Here is a 25,452-nt window from a genome sequence, read left to right on the forward strand (position 1 = left end):
GCGGACGCCAGAGCTCATCCAGTGTCACTCCCTGTTCATCCCACCTCTCAGCCTCCTCTTGTCGCCATCTTTCCCTCAGCCCCCGGGCCGTACCTCTGCCAGACAGCTTCCCATAGCCCCACTGCCCCGTCGGCGTGGTCAGCAAGCCCTGGTGGTTTTCATCTCAGTTTTTCTTGAATCTGTCCCCTTCTCTTCCTCCCTGTCTCCACGCCTACCACCTTAGTCCCCCTGCTACTACTTCTCCCCTGCTCACTCTTTGCAGACCCACCTGGATTTGTTCCTGTGTTCTGTAACTTATTTTTCACATGGCAGCCCTGTGATTTTTTTCAAAATGTAGCTCTGAGCAGGTCATTCCCCTGTGAAAACATTTAAATGGCTTCCTCTGGCTCCTGAAATATAAGCCCAAATCCTTGCATATTCCCACCACATGCTCCATGCCTCACCCCATGGCTTGCCCCTGCTGACCTCAGCAGCCATCTCTCTTAACACGTTGCATTGCATCTTGTCTGTGCTGGCCTTTTCTCCCACCAGCTTTACATGTCCTGCGCCCCCTGCTTAGAACACTCTGCCCCCTTTCCTTCCCACTGGTTACTCTTACCCTGTTGATTCCTGTTTCGTCATTTCTATTCCATGTCAAACAGTATTTCCCCGAGACCCCACCCCCATCTCCACCCCATAAAACCAGGTTTCTGCCCTCTTCCCCCCATAAATACTGTCCTATCTCCCTATTTTTTCCTTCAGAGCACCACATGGTTTGTTATTCTGTTGATGGATGATTTCGTTATTTCCCTGACCAGACCATAAAATCCTGTCTGGATTGTCACTCTGTCATCCCCAACCCTATCCTAGTGCTTGGTTGGTACTGTGTCCTAATCTCAGGTGGCAGGTACGGTTGCAGCTCAGTTCATATCTAGGCTAAGTCAGGCTATATCTTGCTGGGGGGGGATTCCTTTCATAGTGATGCTCCCATGAGATCTAGGCTTTACTGCTTAGACACATTTTTTCCTCTCTCTTGGCCTTTAGGTTGATGGGACTGGACTGTGGTATTACCTAGTTATAAAAATCTGTGACTTTTTCCCCCACAGTCTTGGAGGTTGGAGGCTTTTTTTTTTCTTTTTTTTAAAGATTATATTTATTTATTAGAGCACGGGGAAGAGAAGGAAAAGCAGACTCCCTGCTGAGCATGGAGCAGCTCAATGTGGGGCTCAATCCCAGGACCCCAAGATCATGACCTGAGCCGCAGTCAGATGCCTAACTTACTGAGCCACCCAGGTGCCCCCGGAGGCTCTTTCATTTGCTCAAACCAACTTCTAGTAAAGGTGCTAAATTTTCAGGACATACTCAGATGGCTTATAAGGAATATGGATCTTTTATCCCGTTAACCCTTGTCTTTTTCTTCAATTCTGCATGCCTTTTCTAACACGTAGATCAGGAAGACTAAGGATTGCTTATAACACAATAAACATGGGAGTGGTGATGATGCTTTTCCCGCTCAGATCTGCTGCTTCACATTGAACAGTTTAGCACGTGCCTGGTCTCATTCAGATCTGGCATCACCCCACGGTGTGGGCATGGTTCCCATTCCCATCCTAAATGTAAGGAGGCTTAGCTCAGCAAGGTGAAGTCATATGGTGCACCACAGGCAAGTGGTAGAGTAGGATTTGAACTTGAATTTTCTGACTCCTTATTTTCTATCACAGCAACCTCCTCCTGGTGGGAGAGATGCAATATACCCTCGGTTTTTGGGAGGAGCCAGGAAATGTTATTTCCCTCCTTTTTTTTTTGGCTTATGGAAAGAAATTGGTCTTTTTATTGGTTGTGGAGAAAGCTGTATCCAGATGCAGTGCAGTAACCTACAGGCTGCCTTGCCCCAGGCAGACCCACTGGCACTTAAAATGATAATAAATATCGCCTAAAACTATTCCGTGTGGAAACTGCCCTTTACCTTTCTACACTTTGCTTCTTAACTGCCCTCCAGGAAGGCTTGACTCTGTCAGCATTTGGCACAGAAGGAGAAACCATTGGAAGGCCTGCATCTCTGATGTTTGTCTGCATATTGATAACCTGGTTTTCCATGAAAATGGTTGTTAAGGAAGCCAGTTTGTGGGGGCTTTGTTATTTGCATATAACTTAGACATTTGACTTTTAAAAAACCCAAACATACATTTATTTATTTATTTGTTTGTTTATTTATTTATTTTTAAGATTTTATTTATTTATTGGACAGAGAGAGACACAGCAAGAGAGGAAACACCAGCAGGGGGAGTGGGAGAGGGAGAAGCAGGCTTCCCGCTGAGCAGGGAGCCCCATGCAGGGCTCGATCCCAGGACCCTGGGATCATGACCTGAGCCGAAGGCAGATGCTTAGCGACTGAGCCACCCAGGCGCCCCCCCAAACACTTACTTATTTTTTAGAGAGAGTGTGCGACTGAGCCACCCAGGTGCCCCCCAAACATTTATTTTTTAGAGAGAGTGTGTGACTGGAGGGGAGGGGCAGAAGGAGAGGGAGAGAAAGAATCCTAAGCAGGCTCCACTCTCTGCTTGGAGGCAGATGTGGGGTTCAATCTCACAACCCCGAGATCATGACCTGAGCTGAAATCAAAAGTCGGACACTTAACTGACTGAGCCACCCAGGTGCCCCTAAGAAAAAAACTTAACTATAAATAGTAAATAGCTCTTATTGTACTAGTATCATGGTTTTACCTGGTTTTATATAATTAGGGATCCGTGACATAAATGTAAGGATTTTTGGAGGACCCAGGTGCATTTTCAAAATAAATCTCTCTCTCTCTCTCTCTCTCTCCCTCTCTCTCCCTCTCTCCCTCCCCCCCCCTTTTTTTTTTTTTGGAAGACCCAGGTGCATTCTTAAAATAAATCTCTCTCTCTTTCTTTCTGCCCAATGTGGGTCTTTTTTTTTTTTTTTTTTTTTTTTTAAGATTTTATTTATTTATTCAACAGAGATAGAGACAGCCAGCGAGAGAGGGAACACAAGCAGGGGGAGTGGGAGAGGAAGAAGCAGGCTTATAGCAGAAGAGCCTGATGTGGAGCTCGATCCCATAACGCCAGGATCACGCCCTGAGCCGAAGGCAGACGCTTAACCGCTGTGCCACCCAGGCGCCCCTCAATGTGGGTCTTGAACTCATGACCTGAGCCGAGATCAAGAGTCAGACACTAAACCGACTGAGCCACCCAGGTGCCCCAAAATAAAAGCATTTTATGGACATCTGTTAAATTGTAAATATTTAGCTTTATGATTACATTAAAGTTGGAAAATTTGTCCGGTCCTAAAATTGACTTTTTTTGTTAGTTTCATTTTTATTAATTTAATTATATATAGACACTATTTTTTTTTTCCCTCTTCTCTTGCTTCTACAAATCCCTGTCAGAGTTTTTGCTGCTGCAGTAGAAGCTCCCTTAAACCTTTTGTGTAGAGGGTCTGCTGGGGAGAAAGAAGTATCCTAAAGACACTTTGTGGTACAATTCCGAGCTTACAAAGCCCCTTCCCATTGGACTCCTCCAGTGGATGGGTTGGATCGCTCTGAGAACATTCCTCTAATTGTAGCCATTTTGTCATTTTCCCTTCTGGGAAATACTTTTTGTTTACCTTACTTACGGTTTAGTAATGGAGCCGAGAGGTCCGGAGCACTGGCGCTGGGGCCACAGCTTCCTCCTTTTCTTGTGTCTTCCCAGCATCTTACTCAGCAGCTCCAGCCCTGCTGTGACACCGTAGAGTATATCATTTTGAAATGTTGCAGCTGCCACTGAGTCACATGGGAGCACAGAGCTGCTGGGGGAGAGGTACAGATCAGTTATGGTTTTTTGTTCCTGCATAGATTCTTGAAGAGAAGTTAAAAGTGGCATTCTTATTTTCAGTCAGAAGATTTATATATTTTCCCTAAAAAACAAAAGAAAGAGAAGTGAATTAATTGTGGTTTAAGTAGAGGCTGTGATTTCTAAGTGTAAATCCTCTGATCTTTAGTGGCAAGAAGTAATAAGCCTCCTGGCAGGATGAAGGGGACTGACTGGGCGTGTTAAATAATTTTAGGGTGAGGGTCAGCTTCTCCTTTCTGCTTGGCTCTCAGTCTTCATGCGATTAAGCAGTTCTTTGACTTAAATTCAGTATGGCAGGTCACCTTTAAAACAGGGTCCTTCATAAACTGCTTCGTGCATAATAACCCTTTATGACTCTTAATTGGGAGTAGCCGAGCAGTGGGTGATTTTTATATACCATATGTCCTATAGCACAACGGGGCAAGATAAAGGAAAACATGGGTCTTGTTACTGGAAATCTTGTCTCATCAAATCAAGCCCCTGCCTATGATGTTCTTTCTAACATAATTTTTCTTACATAAATAGTTCCTAGCCAGAAAAAGGTAGATTTGACAATGTTTACATTTGATTAGTATTTCTTACAGAGTTGGTTAGAGGAGAAGCTTATAATTTTGTTTGTTTTGAAAATGAAATTCCTATAGAAAGGTCACCGCAATGTCAGTCCCTGTCATTTCTAACCCTCTTATCTCAGAGCTCATCTGCAGCATGTCAGGTCTGGCCTACTGCTCGTAACCAAAAAAGGCAAAGAATGTGGAAGCCTCGCTCCCTTCAGCCGGTTGTCTTAGTGCTCCATGATGGTCTGTGTTCGCACAGTGTCTGCTGGATCCACAGGAAGCAGGGGGTGTTGGACACGTTTTCTGCTCCAAGTTCAGAGAATCTGTGAGGCAGGATTCCAGAGCTTTGCCAGGAGCATAAATCCTAGGCATTATCTCAGAACTGCACACTGGGCCTCACCCTCTGCGTTTTAAACATTTCTTGGCAGTCAAATAAACCCAGGCACTTTATCACAGGTGCCCACTTCCCCTCCCCTCCTCGAGGATCCTGACACAGAGGGGAGCAGCCGCAAGTCTGGTAGAACCCTCCCCTGTTTCACGGCTCCCCTCAGTCTCTCGTGGGAGAGGTAGGCTTTGCTGCGGTAGGTGTATGCAGCCGAATGGTAGCTCAGCCCCTCACCTCTGCCCCCACCCCAATACAAATTATGCATGAGCAGGAAAGGAAGAGCCACAGGACCACTTGGATTTGCCTTGTCTCCTCTGGTTAAAGATAAGAGTGGGGGCATGGCAAGTATCTGAAGTCCAAGAGTACAAAAAAGAGCCACGGTGAATTATGATCGAGAGAAAGAAAGAAAGAGAGGGAGAAGGCCCAGTGAGCAGGAGCGCTGCCGCCCTGTCATCCTGATAGAAATTGTGCAGGTCCGGCCCGATCTCTCGCGTTCCTGTTCCAGGCAGGGTGGCGTGAGTGCTAGAGAAAAGGCTTAGTCCTCTATTGCACCCAAGTGTAAGGTATTTTAAACAAGGAGCATGTGACCACCTTGCCACATCATTTCTCTAGCTGAGTGGTACTTGGTGTACTAAAGAGGTTGTGGGATGTAGTGTGCTTACATGAGTCAGAAGACTGAATGGGTCTCATCACATTGGTTTTAGTGATACCATGAAAAGAAGCTGGATTTCTGCTGAGGGCACAATTCGTAACCTTGTAGCAGCAGAGCTTGCGGACCGAACTTTTGTCAGAAGACAGATTGGTAGGTTGAAAAGAAAGATTCTTGGGTTTTCGTGGTCTGTCTCCTCTACTTGTTAGAACCAAAGAGAAAAACTGTGGAAAGGCAGCTAGTGAGGAAGTGCCGCTGCCCAACCGGGGGAGCCTGGGAGCGGGAGAAGTGGAGGCAAGTGAGAGCTGGAGTTGTGTTGGGAGGATAGTTTTGTTAGGATTCAAGAGAGATTTTCTTGTTCGTCCATGGTGACGATTATAGATGACTTTATTTGGGAAAAGACTGAATCTATTTAAAAAAAGGGTGGGAGATCAGAGTCTGTTACTAGTATAGGGGACTATAAAATTACTATTACTGTCCAGTTTGACCTAATCAGAGTTTGCCATGAATTCTTACCTGCTTATTTCTCCTCAGAGCAGTAAGCTAGGTCATTTAGCTGTCTCCGCTAAGCCAGCCGCGTGTTCTAACAGTTTCCAAGGCAATCTTTACCTGTCTTTGGATGTTCAGAGTCACCCTTGCTGTTGCATTTAGACCTCTTAGCTTATTCTTTAGGGCAGCTTTAGGTCCACAGCAAAATAAGAGGAAGGTACAGAGATTTCCTATATGCCCCCTGCTCCCCCACCGCCAACTTCCCCTGCCAGCGTGGTGCATTTGTTACCATTGATGAACCTGCCTTGACACGTCCTGCTCTCCCAGCGTCCATACGGTAGGGCTCACTCTTGGTGGTGTACGTTCTGTGGGTTTGGGCAAATGTATGATGGCATGTGTCCCATCGTTATCGTATTTTCACTACCCTAAAAATCCTCTGTGCTCAGCCTATTTCATCCCCGCAACTCCTGTCTCCATAGTATTGCTTCTCCAGAATGTCATATAGTTGAGCTCATATAGCATGTGGCCTTCTCGGGTTAGCTTCTCTCACTTAGTAATATACATTTGTTATTTCTCCATGTCTTTTCATGACTTGATATCTCTCTTCTCTTTAATGCTGCATAACTGTTGCTTGGAAATACCAAAGTTTATCAGTCGGTTCACCTACTAAAGGGCTTCGTGGTTGCTCCCAAGTTTTGGCAATTATGAATAATGTTACTGTAAACATTCAAGCGTAAGTTTTTGTGTGGCGTAAGTTTTTAAATCCTTTGGATAAATACCAATGAGCATGATTGCTGGATCATATGGGAAGAGTATGTTTAGTTTTGTAAGAAACCACCAAACTGTCTTCCAGAATAGTTGTACCATTTCGCATTCCCACCAGAATGTATGAGAGTTCCTCTTGCACCACATCCTTGTCGGCATTTGGTGGTGTTCGTGTTCCCAGATTTTGGTCATTCTAATAGATGTGTGGTGGTATCTCGTTTTAATCTGCATTTCTCTGATAACACATGTCATCTTTTACAAACATTCTCTCCTGGTCTGTGTCTTGTCTTTTCATCCTGTTGATAGTCAGTGTCTTTCGCAGAGCAGAAAAATTTTCCTTTTAGCGCCGTCTAGCTTAGGTGTTCCTTCATGGGTCGGGACTTGGGTATTGTATCCGAAAAGTCATCACCAAACCAAAGATCATCTAGATTTACTTCTGCTGTCCTCTAGGAATTTCATAGTTTTGTGTTTTCCATTTAGGTCTGTGATTATTTTGAGTTAATTTTTGTAAAGGGTGTAAGATCTATGTCTAGATTTGTTTTTTTGCATGTGGGTGTCCAGTTGATCCAACTTTTCTGTTGAAAATACTCCACTGTATTGCCTTCGCTCCTTTGTCAGAGATCAGTTGACTGTATTTATGTGGGTGTATTTCTGGACTCTCTGTTCTGCTGCATTGATCTGTTTGTCTGTTCCCTGGCCAGTATCACATTGTCTTGATTCCTGTAGCTTCATAGTAAGTCTTGGAGTCGAATAGTGTCAGACTTTGTTCTTCTTCTCTTTCAATATTGTGTTAACTATTTGGAGTCTTTCGCCTCTCCATATAAATTTTAGAAGCCCTTTGTCTCTATTTACAGAATAACTTGCTGTGCTTTTGATTGGGACTGCATTGAATCTATAGATCAAGTTGGGAAGAACTGACATCTTTACAATATTGAGCCTTCCGATTCATGAACATGGACTATCTCCCATTTATTTAGTTCTTATTTGTATCAGAGTCTTACCGTTTTCCTCATATGGGTCTTGTACATACTTTGTTAGATTTATACCTCAGTAGTATTTCATTGTTCTGGCTGCTAATGTAAACTCTCTGCTTTTCCATCTTTATCCTTGGCAGTCCCACTTGTCCTTTCTGTGGTGCTGCCCCCCTCCTAGGCTCATGCGCCTGTTCTGAAAGTAGAAATCCCTGTGGAAGGAGTAACCCAGTGGCATGAGGAGGTGTGTACGGGATTCGTCAGCTTTCAGGTGGCCCAATGGGGGACATGTTTCCTTTCATTAAAATGAAGTTTCTTTGATGATACTTAGAATGTAGTAGCAGTCGAAGCATGATTCGATACCACCTCCCAACCTCCCTACCTCCAAACAGGAACAAATGTTTTTTTGTTGGTTTGTTTGTTTTGGTGTGTGCATGTGTTTGTTGGTTTGTTTGTTTGTTTTTTAAAGATTGCCTGGGAGAGGATTATTTGAACTTAAGGTGGTATCTAATGAGATCACCTGCTTTCCCTTTTAAACTCAGATGGACTTGCTAAGTTAGTGTGAGGGTCACTCAAGAGTGCAGAGCCTTGGGGCACCTGGGTGGCACAGCGGTTGGGCGTCTGCCTTCGGCTCAGGGCGTGATGCCAGTGTTGTGGGATTGAGCCCCATATCAGGCTCCTCCGCTGTGGGCCTGCTTCTTCCTCTCCCACTCCCCCTGCTTGTGTTCCCTCTCTCGCTGGCTGTCTCTGTCTCTGTCAAATAAATAAATAAAATCTTTAAAAAAAAAAAAAAAAGAGTGCAGAGCCTTGGATTCTGACTCCAGATCCGCTCATTAGAGACTTCATGGTCTTCAGACTGTTCGTAAGGAATTCCTTTGCTTAAAGTCCTCTTTAAGAGTGATGGCGCCAAGTCAGAGTGGCTTTCGTCTATCAGCTTTGGTCAGAGAATTTGGGCAGGGAGCAAGGGATAACTATTCAGTCACTGTTTTACCCTTTTTGTATATAGAATTCGGGAGAAGTTCATTAAATGAATCCATGTTCAGTAATAGAGAATTGGTATTCTCTATTAATTTCCCTTGAAGTATGCAAAACCAAAGAAGAAAAATGTTTGCAGAGGGAAGGGCAGGGAACCTTGACATTTTAGATCCTCAGATCTGAAATTAGTTTTCAGTTTCAAAATGAAAGCTGATTCCTTAATGTGTTGTGCTTGTAATGTTTTGTTTTATGTATTGTTAATTTATTGGGCAACTGTTGGACACCTACGGTTTCCAGGGCACTGCTGGTCATGGTGGATGATGGGTAAAGCAGATGGGTCCAGTCTTAGCCTCCTGAAGCTCATTAGTTTGATGGGGGAGTTGTTATTTATAATTCACATAAGTCATTATTTTAGTTGTGTTAAGTCTACAAAAGGACAGAAATGGGTTACCAGGAACCCAGGAACCCAAGCTTACTTTCTTCCTGTCTCTTCATCCAATGGCTTGTGCGAGGAGCTCTCATTTCAGGTAGAAGTCTTGACTGCCGGCACTAATGTGGGCACAGAGCCTCCCAGCCCAGACTTCCATATCTCTTCTCTCCCTCCTTTCTTGGACTTTGTCTTAACAGCTTGAACTAAGTGTTTTTCATTTAACCTCTTTCCTGTCTTATCACTCTTCCCAGCAGTGCTTAAGTATATGCCCTCAAACTCTCTGCCTCTCTAGTGTGTAGAAGGTGTCTGGTACAAAGGAATCTAGAATTTGAAGAACAATCTTAGGAGTGGGCCAGTTCCTTCATTTTCAGATAAGGAAGGTGAGGACAAAGGAAGAGAGGGACCACACCCACAGTCACGTAGCAAGTTAGAGCCAGAGCCAAAACTAACCCAGGTCTTTGACTCATAGCCCAGTGCTTTCTGTTACATTCCTGCAGGAGAGGCTTTAGTCAGCAGGGATCCATCCTCGGGAACTTTCTGTCTTTGCAGGAAGACTGAGGGTGACACAGCTAGAGGGAAAAAAAACAGCCCCAAGGAGGGCCATAAACAGACCTCACAAGGCCCAGGGTTGTTATCCCATACAGATTAACTAAGGGTGCCTTTTGCTGGGAGGAAAGAAAATAGTATACCAAGTTCCTGTCATCAGGGAAGTCATATTTGAGAGGAGCAAAGAAGTCTAACATGTATGAAGAGAGCACCTCAGAGCAGCCTGTTAGGGGCTCAGGTGCACCTCAGTGCGCAGGAAGGTCCAGAACGGGTGGGGGTGGGGACCAGTCTTCTGGATGAGGAGAAAAGCTTTTCCTGGAGAGACAGGGAGGCAGAACATCACTGAGACCAGGAGAAGAAAGATCGCCTCCAGGCTTGAGGGGAATCCCAAACCAATGGCACACACAGGCAGTGGCCTGGGCATATGGGGCTGGGAAGCTGCGGGAAATACATTTGGGCAGGAGCTAATCTTAGCAGATCTAGAACTCTGAGCAGTCACAGAGAGAGCAGTGCCACGCTTCACTTTCTCAAGGAAGTAGCTTGATGAAAGCTGGGCTTCTGGAAAGCTGGCGTGTTTCGGGGAGCCTCCTGGAAAACCTCCTCCAGGCCTCGCTACAGTTGCTCAGGTGTGGAATGAGGAAGTCCTGGATGCAGGTAGTGGCAGTGGGGGTTTCGAGCTTCTGCGGTGCTTGGTGGTGGTGATAGGTGATAGATCTGGATTACTCTCAGTTTAACTCAGAAGGTAGAGCTTTATAGTGATTTTTCCAGGCATGTCTAGGTGGAGCCCTCAGGATAATTGGAAAGCCTGAGCATCTGTATTTTATTTTACAAGGGGTTTTGAAATAGATGAGAACCACGTAGGAGAATGCAAATACAAAATATCACTGCTTTTACTTCCAGATCTCAAGTGTGAAGTTAAATACCGTTTAATTCACTGTTGCCAGTATTGAACTCTGCTTTCCTTTTTTATGTCAAGTTTTTTTTTTTTTTCCTTTTGAGAACCCAAGCACTGTAGTTTAGCTGAAGGGGGAAGGGGCGGTCTGGTGGGGAGAACGTAGAGCAAGAAGCTGAGAGTATCTGTACTGGCTCCTTAAGCCTGACCATCAGCACACACAGACTTAACTGCATTGTCTTCTCTTTGTCTCTGTAGGAATATAAACAGAAGCTTGCTCGGGTAACCCAGGTCCGCAAGGAACTGAAGTCCCATATTCAGAGCTTGCCAGACCTCTCATTGCTGCCCAACGTCACAGGAGGCTTGGCCCCCCTGCCCTCTGCTGGTGACCTGTTTTCAACTGACTAGGACAGGTGTCATGCCCCAGATTCCCATCTCTACCAGCAGAAAGAAGAGGGCAAGTCATGGTTGGAAATAACCTTGTGGCCCCTGGTTTTGTCCCTCCTTCATCCCGGTCCCGCAACCTCAAGAACGAACCACGGACTCTGATTCTCCTTTCCGTCCTCTCTTTTTGAGCACAATTCAGAACAGTGGCAAGTGGAGTCCGGTTTAGATTCGTATGTGGAAGGAATACAAACTCTCCCACTGCATTTTTTCATGCCCCTGTCGGTTTTCCATTCTTAGCTTTCTCTTTACACCCAAGAAGTTATGAAAATCATGTGCACTTCTGGAAGCTTTCAGAAGAATCTTGTCGCTTATGACAGCATTGTGTCATGAAAGCAGCTTCTGTTTTCTGAGCTGGGCTTGTTCAAGTTCAGTACAGGCCTTCACTGAAGGACTCGCTCTGGAGTCATTGACTTTCCTGGCTGCCATCTACCCCGAAGGTTGGAGGCACGACTGTCCAGCAGCTTTGCCGTAAAGAGTTTGCCAAATCTCATCCTTCCTTTCCCTTACTTCTCGTGATGTGTAGTCAGAGGTGAGGTGCGTTTGTGTTGTAAGCAGACTGGGGAATCTAGCAATAGGATTTAAAGCTGATCCGGGACAAAGTCACAGTTCAGAAACGAGAATAACCGGGATCACAGGCATGAGTTAAACGTAAGTAATTTGCTTCAGGTCCCTACAAACAACCTTCCCAAGCACCCACTGTCAGAGAAAACGTTCCTAAAAACCTGATCTTTTGGCCCTAATCCGTTGTGAAAGCAGTTGTTAGAAATGGCACTGGTGGACCCCAAAAGCTAAAGGCTTACTAAGAGTCTGGGCTCTGCACAGGTGTTGCTGTTTCAGCCCATGTCTTTTGGGGAGCAGGGCTCACACTAACATTTCCTTCACTGGGCGCGTGTCTACAGTATGGTGAGTAAACTCGAATATCTCCCTTGCGAATACGACACTCTGTGCATGTTTGTCTGTTTACGCCACTGGCCGCTGCACGTGTCCTTGTGCCCAGAGGGGGAGGAGTACTCCAATCGGCTGTTACTGAAGAGCTGGTCTCGGGCGGAGGAAGGGGGGCAGTCAGGGATTTTAATTTTGGGTTTTAATTCCATTATCATGCCAGCTGACATTATGACTATATAATGTACTTAGGATTTTTACCTTGCTTTTAGTGAAGGTTAGGCCTGCTAACTGTAAATCATTCTGATTTGGCAGGCTTATTTTTGACATTGGAAAGGGCAGAAAACAGTTTGCCCCAATGGTATAATAGGAGTCAGAGCCCAGAGGCTGAAATCCAGAAGCTATAAAAAGGAATTCAGTGGTGGGGGCTTCAGAATCTCCATTATTTTGAGTCATTATTTTCAGGATTACCAAAAAGCCAATTACTTGTAATTTTACATGTTAAACATGTTGGAACATAGCCTGTGTTTTAAACGTGTGGCAGGCTTTCCTTTAAGAAGCTCTCCTGCCTGCCATGAAGTGAGAGGGATGAAAAGTCGTAGCAGGTGTTCAGTTTAACTCTGTGTAGAAGATAGTAGCATTTAAGCTCTTTTTCGGATTTGAATACGGACTGTGTGTTGTTTGCTTATTGACACTGCCTGTTGTCCTGTCATTATTAAATTAATGAGTCTCTAACTATAAAGTTTTTCTTCCCAGAGGCCATAGGGCAGTAGGTGACTTTACTAAAATCGCAGGATCAGTTCTCGTCTTCACTGTTTGTGCACACGCCCCCCCCCCCCCCCCCCCATGCTGTGCTGCTCTAGTCCTGCGGGCGAGCTTGTTTTGGAACAGACCCATCTTGGACATTCTCTGTGCTTTCACCGAGGAAGCAAACTTTTACTAGCCACGAATCAAAAGGGTATAGTAGATATTTGCTCTGACCAGCTAGATGAAAATGTTCTAACATGACGGATTTCACCCACTGCTATTTTTTATCAGATTGCGTTTGACCAGCAATTGGTGCATAATTATTACAGCAAGAGCAAAAAAAATGAAACTGTAGCAATTATGTAAATGAGTGTGTTGGCCTCCTAACACCTGTTACTAGTGGACTTCCTATGAGGAAGTTAGTTTTGGGGGTTTTTTGTTTTGTTCTGTTTTTTAATGAAATGCTTTTGTTTTTTAAATCTTAATTCTCCCCATATCCTCCCCAAGTGTGCTTATTACTTCATTTGTTTAATTTAAATGAACCTTTCTTCTCCTTGTATGTATGAGGTGATCTGGTGGGGTGGGGTGGGTGGTTTTTGTTTTGTGTTTTTTCTTTATTTAGGGCATCCATAGGCCTCAAAGGACCTTGCCTTTAGGTCATATTCCTCAGAAAGTCTTCATTCTTCTTTGTTTTGTTTTGTTTTTTTTCTTAAAGAATATTTTTAAAGCTTAAATTTGTATATTAATTTAGGACTTTATTTAGAAGCATAGGCTGTCATTGGCGGCAGCAGTATATTCTGAAATGTCTCATAGATATATATTTTTGAATAAAGATGGTGTTGTTGAACGACATCGTGTGATGTTTCTTTTCCCTGCCTTGTTACAGAACACCCGATGCTTTCTTTGTAAGCAGTGGATGATTAGTAATCACCAATAGAGATTGTGCTGTCTGCACAGTATCTTGTCCCTTAGGAGTTTTGGGACTGTTAGTGGCCCATAAATACTCGGCACTTACATAGTATTTTCTAGTTCTTTCCAGGGGCTTAATTAGCTTTAATTAGCCAATCCACACAGTGCCCCGGAGAGGTGCCTCCATAGTTTTATCCTCATTGTACAGAAGTGGGAACCGATGGAGAGAGGTTGAATGACTTTTTCCCCAGTACCACAGTCTCTGACGGATTCAGACTTGGAAATTCTTTGATTTCAGCGCTTTTGTTCACCCTGCTGGGTCTCCGGAGAGAGATTTGATTTTGGCAATCCAGTGAAAGCCACTCTGAACAGTTAAAAAGAAGAAAAATGTGAGAGGATAATAAATCCAAGTGGTATGTCTTTTAAAAACCTTTTTTTTTTTTTTGTAGGTTTCCTTTCTCTTTTCCTTTCACTCTCAATGAAGGCATACTGGCTAAGCATTGTTGGTGAGAACTTGAAATAATAGAAAAACAGTTTGAAATACAGCCTTTTGGAAGGCTGATTTTACCCTTCCCACTGGGTGCTGGCAATATTTGCCAGGAAAAGTGGGGTTCCCCATCTCGGAATGCAAAAAGACTACAGTAGCTGTGGTCCTTCAAGACTGAAGTGCAGCTCAAGGCCAAGTCCAGAATCAGGGGAGTCGAAACTATGTGTTGCTGAAGTTCTGCCTTAAAATATAAAGGTTGAATGTGATATGTGAATCTCAGGAGACAGACTCTCCTGTGGCCCCAGGTTTCATGGCCTACTTAATGCCTCCACTCCTACCTATAAATAGTAAGTCCATAATTCCTCGGGTTTAATTAGCACTGCAGGCTACAAAATATGACTGCGAGGTCTTCAAAGCTGAAGATGAAACTGCCTAGGAGTTCATGAATCTGTCAAAATGCTTCACTTTTGTGATTAGAGTCGTTAACTCTCCGTGTGACCTTCTTGGGCCAGGTACTTCCCTCTCTGGGCCTCAGTTTTCTTACCTCTGAAACGTGGTATTGGACAAAATTATTTCTGGGTTCTCTGCCAGCCCTAAAAGCTTATAGTGGTTGTGTTGCGGGAGAAGAATGCAGGACTAAAGCCTGAGAACGCTGAATGGCAAATCCTAGGTTCCTAGGAACACTTGTTAGATAGGTTAATGATACCACCATCGTGCTGTATATAGTTACTTTAAAAAAAGAAGGGAGCGTAAATGGAACCCTGGAGATTGTAGTCTACAAGGATCAGAACACAAGACACAGGTCCAGGACTAGGAGGATGAGAGTAAACACCGTTCACTGAGCGCAAATTAATCTGCATTTGGCATATTGGAGATCTTTTAAGAAAAAGCTATTTTCCAGCCTGGTTTGCTGTCTTACTTTCTGCCAGAATCATCCATCTGGATAAACTCATTTCTCATCACCACCTTCGTGGGGTTTTTCATTTAAAAATCATTCTTCCACTCTAAGGCACAGATTCAATTAAGAATCCATTATTCTCCTGTACAGTAGATTGGGATTCACATAGCTTCATGCAGTGTTGAAAGCCCAGTTGGTTCAATTTTTTAGACTCTGAAATAGTTATTTTGCATTAAAATTTCTACCACTGGTTGGATAAACATGAAAATTAGTACGAATCAGAGTTTATCTAGTATTTAATATCTAATAAATAGGAGACAGCTGTGGCAAGTGATGACCCACATCTGATCTCCTCTCACTGTGATGACCTTGGCCGAGTCCCTCAGCCTTTAGAGACCTTAGCTGCTGCTTAAATGGAACGAATGGGGGGAGGGCGGGGGTTGACTAAGTAACTGAAGTTCTTTCCAGATCCAAAGTTTAATACACCCAGGTTTTCAGAGGATTTCCTCCTACTGAGAATCTTACTTAAGTGCCCGCACAATGCACTCCGTAGATTTTTAAATGCCAGTTATCTGGATGAATTCTTAGTTATAGAATTGTAAAGTGGTCACAAACATACCTATTAATAACTTTAAAGGAGGAGTTTTTAAAAAGGGCCTAGTGCCATGTCTGGGATAAAGTAGGGGTTCGACAGTAGCTGTACTAGATTCAATAATGAATGTAGGCATTTAAACGCTCATACAACGAGATGTTAAAGTAGATGTGTTTTGGAAGGCAGTGATAGATGCCATGTGCCTGTACCATATGCTGGGTTTACAGTGGAGATGGTAAAACACCTGTAGCCCACTTAAACTTTCTCACTCACATGGAAGGTATAAAAGAGTCAGGAGTTAGAGTTGAAGGTGGGGGGACTTGGGGTGCAGGTTTCTTTGAAGAGATCCATCGGTGTTTGGAGTCCCCCAAGGGACAGGAGCGGATCCCAGCTGCCCCTTACCTTCAGACTAGGGAGAGGGCTTCAGTAGAGCTTAATACGTGTCTCCTGTAGGGTGACAATCCAGTGCACAGGACAGACCCCTGTCTGGAAAAAATCCAAAGGATGGGATGCCAGTAGCAAGGTGCTTTGATGATGGAGCAAGGGAGAGGTGGCTGGGTTGGGTGCAGCCTTTTCTAGTTTGTCAGTCAAGGGATGTCCGTCTCCCAAGGACCGGATGTGGGCTGTATGCAAGAGAACTGGCACGGGGTCATCTCAGATCCTAACCAAGAGGCAAGGGCCCTCCTCAAGGTGTAGTGCTAAGGAGGAGAAAGCTAAGAGCTGGAGGTGTGAATATGGAGAGAAATGCAATTGCGGGGGCTTGGTAAGTCCAAAATCTGTAGGGTAGGCCAGCAGCTGGAAACCCAAGAAAGATTTGCATTTGAGTCCAAAGACAGTCCGCTGGTGGCATTTCTTGCTGAAGGGGGATGTCAGTCTGTTTTAAGTCCTTCTACTGATTGGATGAGGCCCACCCATGTAGAGGGTCATCTGATCCTTCAATTTAAATGTTAATCTCATCCTAAAAGCACCTTCGCAGAAATATCCAGAAAAATGCTTGACCAAAAGCTGGGCTTTGTGGCCTAGCCCAGTTGACACATAAAATTAACCATCACCCTTGCCAACACTTTATTTTCCATTTTAAAACTTATAGCTGTATTTGTGTCCCAGGGCTCCACAAAGAAGTACCAGAAACCAGGTGGCTTAAAACAACAAATTTATTGTCTCACAGTTGTGAGATGTTTGCAGGCCCACACTCCTCCTTCCAAGTCCTCTAGGAGAGGCTCCTTCCTTGCCTCTTCCAGCTTCTGGTAGCTCCAGGCATTCCCTGGCCCGTGGCAACATAACTCATCTCTGCCTGTGTCTTCACAGGGCCATATTCCCCCTATGTCTTTGTCCAAATTTACCTCTTTTGAGGGCCCACCCTGATGACCTCAACTTGATTAAACCTGCAAAGGCCTTATTTTTAAATAAGGTCACAGTCACAGATACTGGGACTTAGGCTTGTAACCTATCGTTTTTTAGGAGGGGGCACAATTCAACCCATAATAGTGACCATTGTGGTAGGTATTTGCATTTTCCTACTGGCTGATGGCAGTGAGCATCTTTTCATGTGCCTTCTTTGGACAAGTGTCTATTCAAGTCCTTTGCCCATTTTCCTTTAAAGATTATTTGAGAAAGAGTGAGCACAAGTGGTGGGAGGGGCAGAGAGACAAGCAGACTCCCCGATGAGCGGGGAGCCCAACACAGGGCTCAATCCCAGGATCCCTGAGCTCATGACCTGAGCTGAAGGCAGATGCTTAACAGACTGAGCCACCCAGGTGCCCCCTTTGCACATTTTTGAATTGGGTTGTCTCTGTTGGTGGGTTTTAAGAGTTCTTCATATATTCTAGATATTAGGCCCTTATCAGATACATGATTCATAAATATTTTCTCCCATCTTGTAGGCATCTTTTCACTCTCTTGATAGCATCCTTTAATATACATAAGTTTATAATTTTGATGCATTCCATTATCTTTCCTTTTGCATCTTGTGCTTTTGATGTCACATCTAAGTAAACGTTGCTAAATCTAAGGTCATGAGGAATTACTGCTATATTTCCTTCTGCAATTTTATACTTTTAGCGCTTTTATATAGGTCTTTGATCCTTTTTGAGTTACCTTAAGTAGTGGGCTGTCTCTTGATCAACTCTTGTTAACCTTGAAGATCTCTTCCCAGCTCAGCTTTTCATAAATTCTTGACAGAGCCTGGCTCCCTGGTAGAGTTGTAAAACTCAAGAATATTCATGAATTAACTCCAAACACAATTTTCTTAAAGGTCTCTAGCAAACTTTAGTGAAGTCACCATCTGTTAGTGAAATGATATTTTGAAGTTTAACCCCAAATGAAAACAACTAGGGTAGAGATTTTCAGTCCCACCTCTGAAGGAGTAAGTGCTATGGGAATTACCCTCCGCCATGTAAACAAGTGAAAAAGCATTCAAATATGTAAAACAAATGTTTTCAGACATTGGACATCAGGAAGCACAGAACTGTGAGTTCCCGAGAGAAGGGAAACAGATAAGGGAGGTGATTGCCCCATCTTACTCACTGAGGGTATTCCCAATCTACAGTGCAGACGGGGGAGCCGGAGGCCCCCTGTGTCACTGAATTGAGGAGACAGACGTCAGAGTTCAGGAAGGTTGCGGTGCGTGGAATTTGCGGGGAGAAGTAACAGGGGTAGCTGCACAGCCACTGCGCCCCGAAAATCCGCAGAGCGTTCCCTTGACCCCTTAGGTGAGATCTGCGCAGGAGGCGTGGGATGAAAGTTGGTGTGACCAAGGGAAGAACAAACAGAAAGCAACAGCCTCGCTAGTTCCCGCTGCTCACAGAGGTCCGGGAATAGCTGCAAGCTTCTGCTAGCCAGAGCAGAGAGGCCTCATCATAACAGAGCATTGGACAGCATCCTCAGAAAGGTCATGCCTTTGTAGTTGGACTAAATTAGGACTAGAGGGAAGGCTGCTTTCAGCCAACCATAAATAAAGCTTAATAGTAAGCCTCAAGCTGGTCTGTAACTGAACCACTAGGCAAAACAAAGTCCAGCTCTGTTTAAAGAAATACAACAAAACCTAGCACTCAACAGTGTAAAAGGTCCTCTTTGGCATCCAAAAAAAAAAAAAAAAAATCACCACACATGCAAAGAGGCAGAAAAAATATGACCAGAGTCAGAAGAAAAATAAACCAATAGATCCAGAATGGCCCGGACAAAGGACGTGGTTGACAGAGATCTGAAACAGCTGTTGGTAACGTGATAAATGCTCAAGGATATAAAGGAGAATATGAACATAATGAGGAAAGACGTAGGACATATATTTTTAAAACCCAAATCAAATTTCCAGAGATGAAAAATACAGTATCGGAAACTAAACCAAGCCAGGGTGGGATTAACCGCAGACTGGATGCTGCAGAAGAAAAGTGTGAGTGAAATTAAAGACACAGAAATAGCAGTGATTCAGAACGAAGCACAGAGAGAAAATACCAGAAAAGAAAGAAACGGAACAGCCCACGGGACAACACCGACTGCCAAAAATCCGTATCAGAAGGAAAGGAAAGAGGGGAGGAGAAAACATAGCTGAAGGAATAAGGGCCGTTCCCCAGCTATGATGAGAATTGTAAAGCAATTGATCCCGCTGAGCACGTCAGGGAGAACAACCCTGAAGAAGCCGCACGTGCCAGCGCACATCAGAGTCAAGGTGCTGGGCCGGGGTAAAAACCAGAAAACGCAGAGTAACGGAGGCCCGAGTGACAGCGACTTCTCCTCAGACACTACGCCAGCCAGAAGAGAATGCCCATGACATCCCATGGGGGGAGGTCTCCTGTCAAACTAGAATTCTGTATTTAGCAAAAGCGTCTTTCAAAAATAAAAGCGAAGTAAAAACATTTTCAGTGCGACAAAAGCTGAAAGAATTAGTCACCACTAGACCTCAGCAACGTCAGACAGAAGACACATGATATCCGCTGGAAATCTGGATCTCCAGAAGGGAGGGAAGAACACTGAAAACTGCATGGGGGAGTGCATCATGTTTTCTTTTGATTTAAATATCTTTAAAAGAGAATTGTTGAAACAGAGATAATAACGTATTGGGGGTTTATAACATACAAAAGAGCAACGGTGTATGACAACAGCATCAGTACCCCACGGCCCACGGTTCTCATCCCGCAGCCACCACGGGGACGGTCTGCATGTTCCCCTCTTGTGCTGCAGGCAGAGGACCCTGTTCCCTCCCACCGGGAGCAGACAGCAGCCAGGTGCCTGCCATATGATGCCCGTGCTTCAGGCAGAACGAACGAGTATACGTCAAGCCCAGCGGAGGGGGCAAGATACTTCCAGACGAGGTGATGTGCCCAGCACCGGGTACCAGCGTTCTTTATCCCATCTCTGGACTGATGTACTGTGCGCATCGGCCTAGCATAGACCATGATGACTTCTGGATTGCTGCGTCGTGAATTAATGAGGTCTCCATGTCGTTCCTAAAATGCACTCTTCCAAAATATCAGATGCCTGCGTTGGGTATTCCTCCCTGGCCCAGGGCCTCACTGGGTTATGGTGGCCTCTCGGAGGTGGGTGTGGACTCGAAGCCAGGTTAGAGCGAGTTTCACTTCCCTCGATAGGTTCTTTGTAGTATTGTTACCCTGGAGGATTCCACTTCACTTAAACCTGGTGAGGCCACTCAGCGTGCTCCAGGCTGGAGCAAAGAGCCCTGAATTTGGAACTGGGTGAAATCCCAACTTGAGACAAGTCACTTCACATCCCAGGGCAAGTCTGACTTATCCGGAAGACAGTGTTTCCAGTTCTCCCCAGAGGCCTTCCTCCCCACGTTCGACATGACAGCCGCAGGGAAGGAAGGCAGCACGGCTCCAGTGGTCTGAGTCGAGGCCCAGTCTCCTCAGCTCCCTGGCACCCTGACCGAGTGACTTCACTTCCCCCTGCATCTTGATATCCTGATTTCATCATCTGTATCCTCAGGATGATAATAGACTCGATCTCAGATGTTTATGGCAGTTTAATGAATCGATATTGCTAAAGTCAGCCGAGCGACAGGAGTATGTGTTAAATAAATAAAAGCTGTGTGCTGATATGAAACAACCCCTACAAACTCTGGGCCCGCGAGCCTGGGATGAGGCACAGCTGGACTCAGCCTTTCTCTCTCTGGAGGTCCTGGAGCAGGAACTGCGCCTCCTTAAAGCCACAGCTGTTGTGAAAAAGGATGCTAAGGCGGGGGGGGACGCTGGTCAACAGCAGGAGGGTGGGCAGGCCTTGACCTCCCAGGGAGGAGTGGATGACCTGGGACGATTTAGCTTGCAGATGAGGGGAGGGCAAGCGTGGTGGTCCTCAAGGGCTGTCGATGAATACAGGCATAAACATGGTTCTGACTTTGAGGGTACAACCTGGCGACAAGAGATGGACTTTTGAATGGAGAGAACTTCTGACCCATCATCAAGAAGACTGGTTGCCCCGCCACGGCTGGCTGACCCTTCTTGTCTGGGGTTCTGTCGGGCACTTCTCAATGAAGGTAGAGAGTCATTCGAGATGAGACATACATGGCCCCGCCCCGATCTAATAGTCCCAGACTCTAGTATTTCTGTTGGCTTTGAGATTTGACTATGGATAAGCGTGCTATTCTAAAGTTGCAAAATTTGAAGCTTGCCAAGAACTCTACGAAGAGCGTCGGCCCAGATTCCTTGCCTCCTAATGAAGTGCCCGGTGGCCTCACATTGCTGTATGAAGCCCCCCTCCTCCATGGATTATGAAACACGGGGGTGGTGGTTCCAGCTCCTGGCAGGGTCATAGAAAGGCGCTTTGAGAGCTGCCATTGCTCAAGAACCCAAAGATGGACCTTCAAACCCTCTTTTGATATTGCCGGTGGCTGCCCTTGAAACTTCAGAAGGGACGTCCACACCTGGCCCCGTGTTTGCACATAATCCAGTGGCATCTGGACTTTTTTTTCAATGGCCTGGAAGTCTGTGAAGTCATTCCGAAGAGTGGCTTTCTTATATGCCTCGGCCAAAACAAGCACGGAGAATCCTGGTCATGAGGCACTTAAAAATTTATTAGGCTCTGGTATTAAATTATAGCGTGACCTGTTAAACACGGATTCAAATGGGCCATGGTTCAAATCAAGCTCTCGCTCCCACTAGGGCTCTTCGACCAGCCATGCAACAGACTGGTAGTGACCCCTCTGTCTCCAGAGGCATCAAACTGTGTCTATGTGACCACTTACGTGGGCAATACTCACAGAGGGGGTTCTCGAACCCCACAGCAGAAAGGCGGTAAACTTGAATGCATTCAAGGCCTTGGAGGGCAGTGGAAGGGAAGAAATGTGGCCAGCCACGGACGGGCGTGTGTGATAACGGCTGGGCAGGTGAGCCGAGGGTCAGCAGGCTGGGAGGCAGTGCCACGACGGCCAGATTGTCTGATTTTTCTAGGAGAGGGTAGAAACCTGGATTTGTCTGTAAAAATCTCTCCATTTTTAAATGTTGGCAACTAATTTGAATGCCAGTTGGAGATTTTTTTTTTTAATTGCCAGTGTGTTTCATTTTCGCCATACCGGTTTGTTTGCGGTATCATTTTGTTTCGGAATGTTTGTTTGTTTTAGAATGCCAGTGTGTTGGCCACTTTTGCAAGTAGAGAGTTATTCTCTGCTAAAGACCGGTGACCGGAGTCTGCACAGCTGACCACAGGCCGAGAAAGAATCCTTGTTCTGAGAAGCATCTGTAGGCGTGAGGTCGGAGCCTGCAGGTGCCTTCAAGTTGATCCCACTGTGGAGACAGGAGCGCTGGCCTGAGAGCGAGGAGGCCCAGGTCTGGGTCCCCGCCCTGCTGCTACTTCACTGTGTGACCTTGGGAAAGTCTTGGGCCTTCTCTGGCCTCAGTTTCCCCTTCTGGAATTGGCCCAGAGCATCTCAGGTCCCCGATAATTCAAATGGTCTCAGGTTCCTGGGAGGAACCCAAAAGGAGAATCTTCAAGAGTAGGTCTTGTGTTGGGGCGCCTGGGTGGCACAGCGGTTGAGCGCCTGCCTTCGGCTCAGGGCGTGATCCCGGCGTTATGGGATCGAGCCCCACGTCAGGCTCTTCAGCTATGAGCCTGCTTCTTCCTCTCCCGCTCCCCCTGCTTGTGTTCCCTCTCTCGCTGGCTGTCTCTATCTCTGTCGAATAAATAAATAAAATCTTTAAAAAAAAAAAAAAAAGAATAGGTCTTGTGGTTCATTTGGGATGAAATGGCCATCCTCGGGACTGGTGGTGCATCTTGAAGGAGTTCAAGCTAAGAAAAGAATTTACCCCAGAGGAGGCTTTGCCAGAAGCTTCCAGTCTTTGTGCCAAGGGCGTAGGGCTGATGGAGGTGATCAGTTGACTCTCACGAAGCACCGGTGGTGAGTTTGGCTGGTGATAGAGGCAAGTGGGGCTTCCGTGACAGATGGAGAATGGCAGGCGGAGGGTCACGTCAGAGGTCTGGCTTCTGCTCTCTGCTCTCACTCACTCTGACCTGAGAAGACCTTCCCTGTCTCTGAGCCTCAGTTTCCTCTTTCAAAATGAGGAGGTTGGCTGGCTGGTTTCTGAGCCCCCTTTGAGCCCCGGAGTTCGATAGTTCTGACGAATTATGTCGCAAAGTCGTAGTTTTATCATCTGCACGAAGACTTTCTTTTTTTTTTTTAATTTGACAGCTCTTACTTAAGCACCCAGTGGTGACAGGCATGATGGATGCAGCCAGCCAAACCTGTCCTTATGCCGCCTACCGTCTCGGGGGCCTGACAACGACCAGCCGGGTAAGGGAACAGTGTGCCTAGCAGAGCACCGTGAGAAGGGCGCAAGTTTTCCACCGGAGACCGGAACCTAGTCATCCGGGATGGGGACAGCTTCCTCGAGGAAGTGACTCGAGCCAAGATCTAGAGGGTGCTGAGGGGTGAACGAGGCGAAGGGGACGAGAAAAGCGCTGCTGGAAGAGGAACAGTGTGTGCAAAGCCTGTGACCAGAGGCACCGGAAGGAGCCAGCACTGCTGGGAGCTGAGGCTGTCGAGGTTCGGGGTGAGCCAGACCCTGCAGTCTTGTCATCCTTAGAGAAGACTTGGATGCTGGTGCTGAGCATGGGGGAAGCCTCTGGAGGATTTCCAGCAAGGAAAGACAGAGTCTGATCTGCGTTTGGAAAAGACTTCTCTGAGTACTATTGGGAAGAGACAGGAGATGGTGGGAGGGACGAGTGGGGACTGAGGGGAGCAGAAGAGATTCAAGGGACCAGTGGGGTGGTGTGACGGAGGGACAACATCCTGGGGAGACACGACGGGGGCCTGCCCGGAACCATGCCAGCTGAACGAGAGGGAGAGGTCAGGCTTGAGGGCGCGTTAGGATTTGGAATCCTCCGGCCTTGGTGCAAGATGGAAGGAGAGTTGGGACCGACTCCCGCGGTGCGAGCAGGTGCACCTGAAGGCCAGCGGGCCTCAGATCTACGTGCGTGTCCCAGCAGCAGCCCGTGACGTAGGCAGCCTCTGGGACGGCTCCCAGCGACCCCCCGCTTCTGGGTTTTCACAACTTTGTGCTTTTCCCTCTTGATTGTGGGCTGCACTTAGTGCCTTGTAGCCAAAAGACTATGTCAGAGGTGACGGGAGAGGAGGCTGGGTTATAAAAGGGCGGTGACCTCTGTTTGGTGCTCTCTCTCGGTCTCTCCATGGCTCGAGCTGGGGAGAGGCCCGTGCGAGTGCACTTGGAAGTGGATCTTCGGAGGCCTGCCATAAGCTGTCTAAGTGAGTTTGGAATCTGATCACCCCCAGTCAAGCCTTGAGATGACCGCCACCAAGGCTGACACCGCGACGGCAGCCTCATGGAAAACCTCGAGTCACAGCCACCCCGTTAAGCCACTTGCAGATTCCTGACCCACAGAAACTGAGAGTTAATAATCGTGTTATTTCCAGCTGCTGAATTTCAGGGTCATGTGTTAGGCGCAGCCGTAGGTGATGAATACAGCTCTCCCTGACACAGGCTGCACCCTCGGCTTCCTCGGGGCTGGGAAGGGAAGGGTTAACCACAGAGCCCAGGCCTCCAGGCCAGCAGCAAGGTTAAGGCCTCCGGCTTGAGGGACAGTTCATTACAGAGTTATCTAGTGGCCCAGCCAACATTTGGGTCTGCAGCCAGCTGGGCCTCCGCCGTCCTGCGGTGCCTGTCATAACAGGGGCCCTCGAGGGGAGGCGTCCTGGAAATGGACAGATTTATGAACAGCCTCACTTCCCTGCATCTGCCCATGACGTGCCAGCTGCAAGTAGAGCCAGTGGGGCCTTGTGGCCGTGTCCCCAGTGGGGGGACACTGCCTCCACTCCCACACCACGCTGCCTCCCGGATTTCATGGCCCCGGGGCTGCTATGTTGAGTCCAGAGAGAGGTGCCGAGGGACTCCCCCAAATCCCAGAGATGGCCAATACCTACATGGGTGTACGAAGCACCTCCTGGGGGACGAGCCCTTATAGCCATCACCTCGTTTCACCCTCTCAGTAACCCTGCCAAAGTGAGACTGCCTATGAGCTCCGCCCCGTTGCAGGGGAGAGAACCAAGGTCCAAGGTCACGTAGCAGGAAAACACAAGAGCGTCTGACTCCGAAGTGTGTGCTTACCCACTGTGTCTCTCTGGTGGCTCTGTGATGAGGAGGGATTTGGCGCCTCAGTGGTTGGGGGAGCTGCTTCGGGGAGTAAGGTGGGAGAGCCAAGGAGGCAGGGCCCCATCCAACTCCAGCGAAAGCAGCTCTCCTCTCCCGGGTTGTGCCGTCAAGGGACCATGTGAAATTGCATTTCACAAACCAGGTAGCATGGTGTTTCAGGATGCGTGGTCTGAACTGAGGACTCGAAGTAGGAAGAGAAGTCTGGTGCAGCAGGGACAGGGGGAAGAGGGCGAGAAATAACCGTTGTGGGTTTTCTCTGAAAGCAGAGCCTAGGAGGAGGGAGTGGACAGCAATAAGATTAGAAACTGCTACACATATTTCCCGGAGCCGTAAATCCTGGTTCATTTTACCCAATTTACCAAAGGGATTAAGCTGACATAGAGAGGAGCC

At 46.5% G+C, this 25,452-nt stretch overlaps 1 protein-coding gene across 1 annotated transcript in view; it reads left to right on the top strand.

The window, feature by feature from the left end:
• RPRD1B (regulation of nuclear pre-mRNA domain containing 1B) overlaps positions 1-13,412 on the top strand; it is a 51,066-nt gene extending 37,654 nt beyond the window's left edge. Inside the window, exon 7 of the mRNA XM_008698111.2 lies at positions 10,745-13,412. Within this exon, the coding sequence (XP_008696333.1) occupies positions 10,745-10,894 (150 nt within the window). The 3' untranslated portion in view covers positions 10,895-13,412. The remainder of the gene's footprint in view (positions 1-10,744) is intronic.
• Positions 13,413-25,452: the final 12,040 nt, after the last annotated feature.

The sequence above is a fragment of the Ursus maritimus genome, unplaced genomic scaffold, assembly GCF_017311325.1.
Source record: "Ursus maritimus isolate PB19 unplaced genomic scaffold, ASM1731132v1 scaffold_22, whole genome shotgun sequence".
In the NCBI taxonomy this organism is placed as follows: Eukaryota; Metazoa; Chordata; class Mammalia; order Carnivora; family Ursidae; genus Ursus; species Ursus maritimus.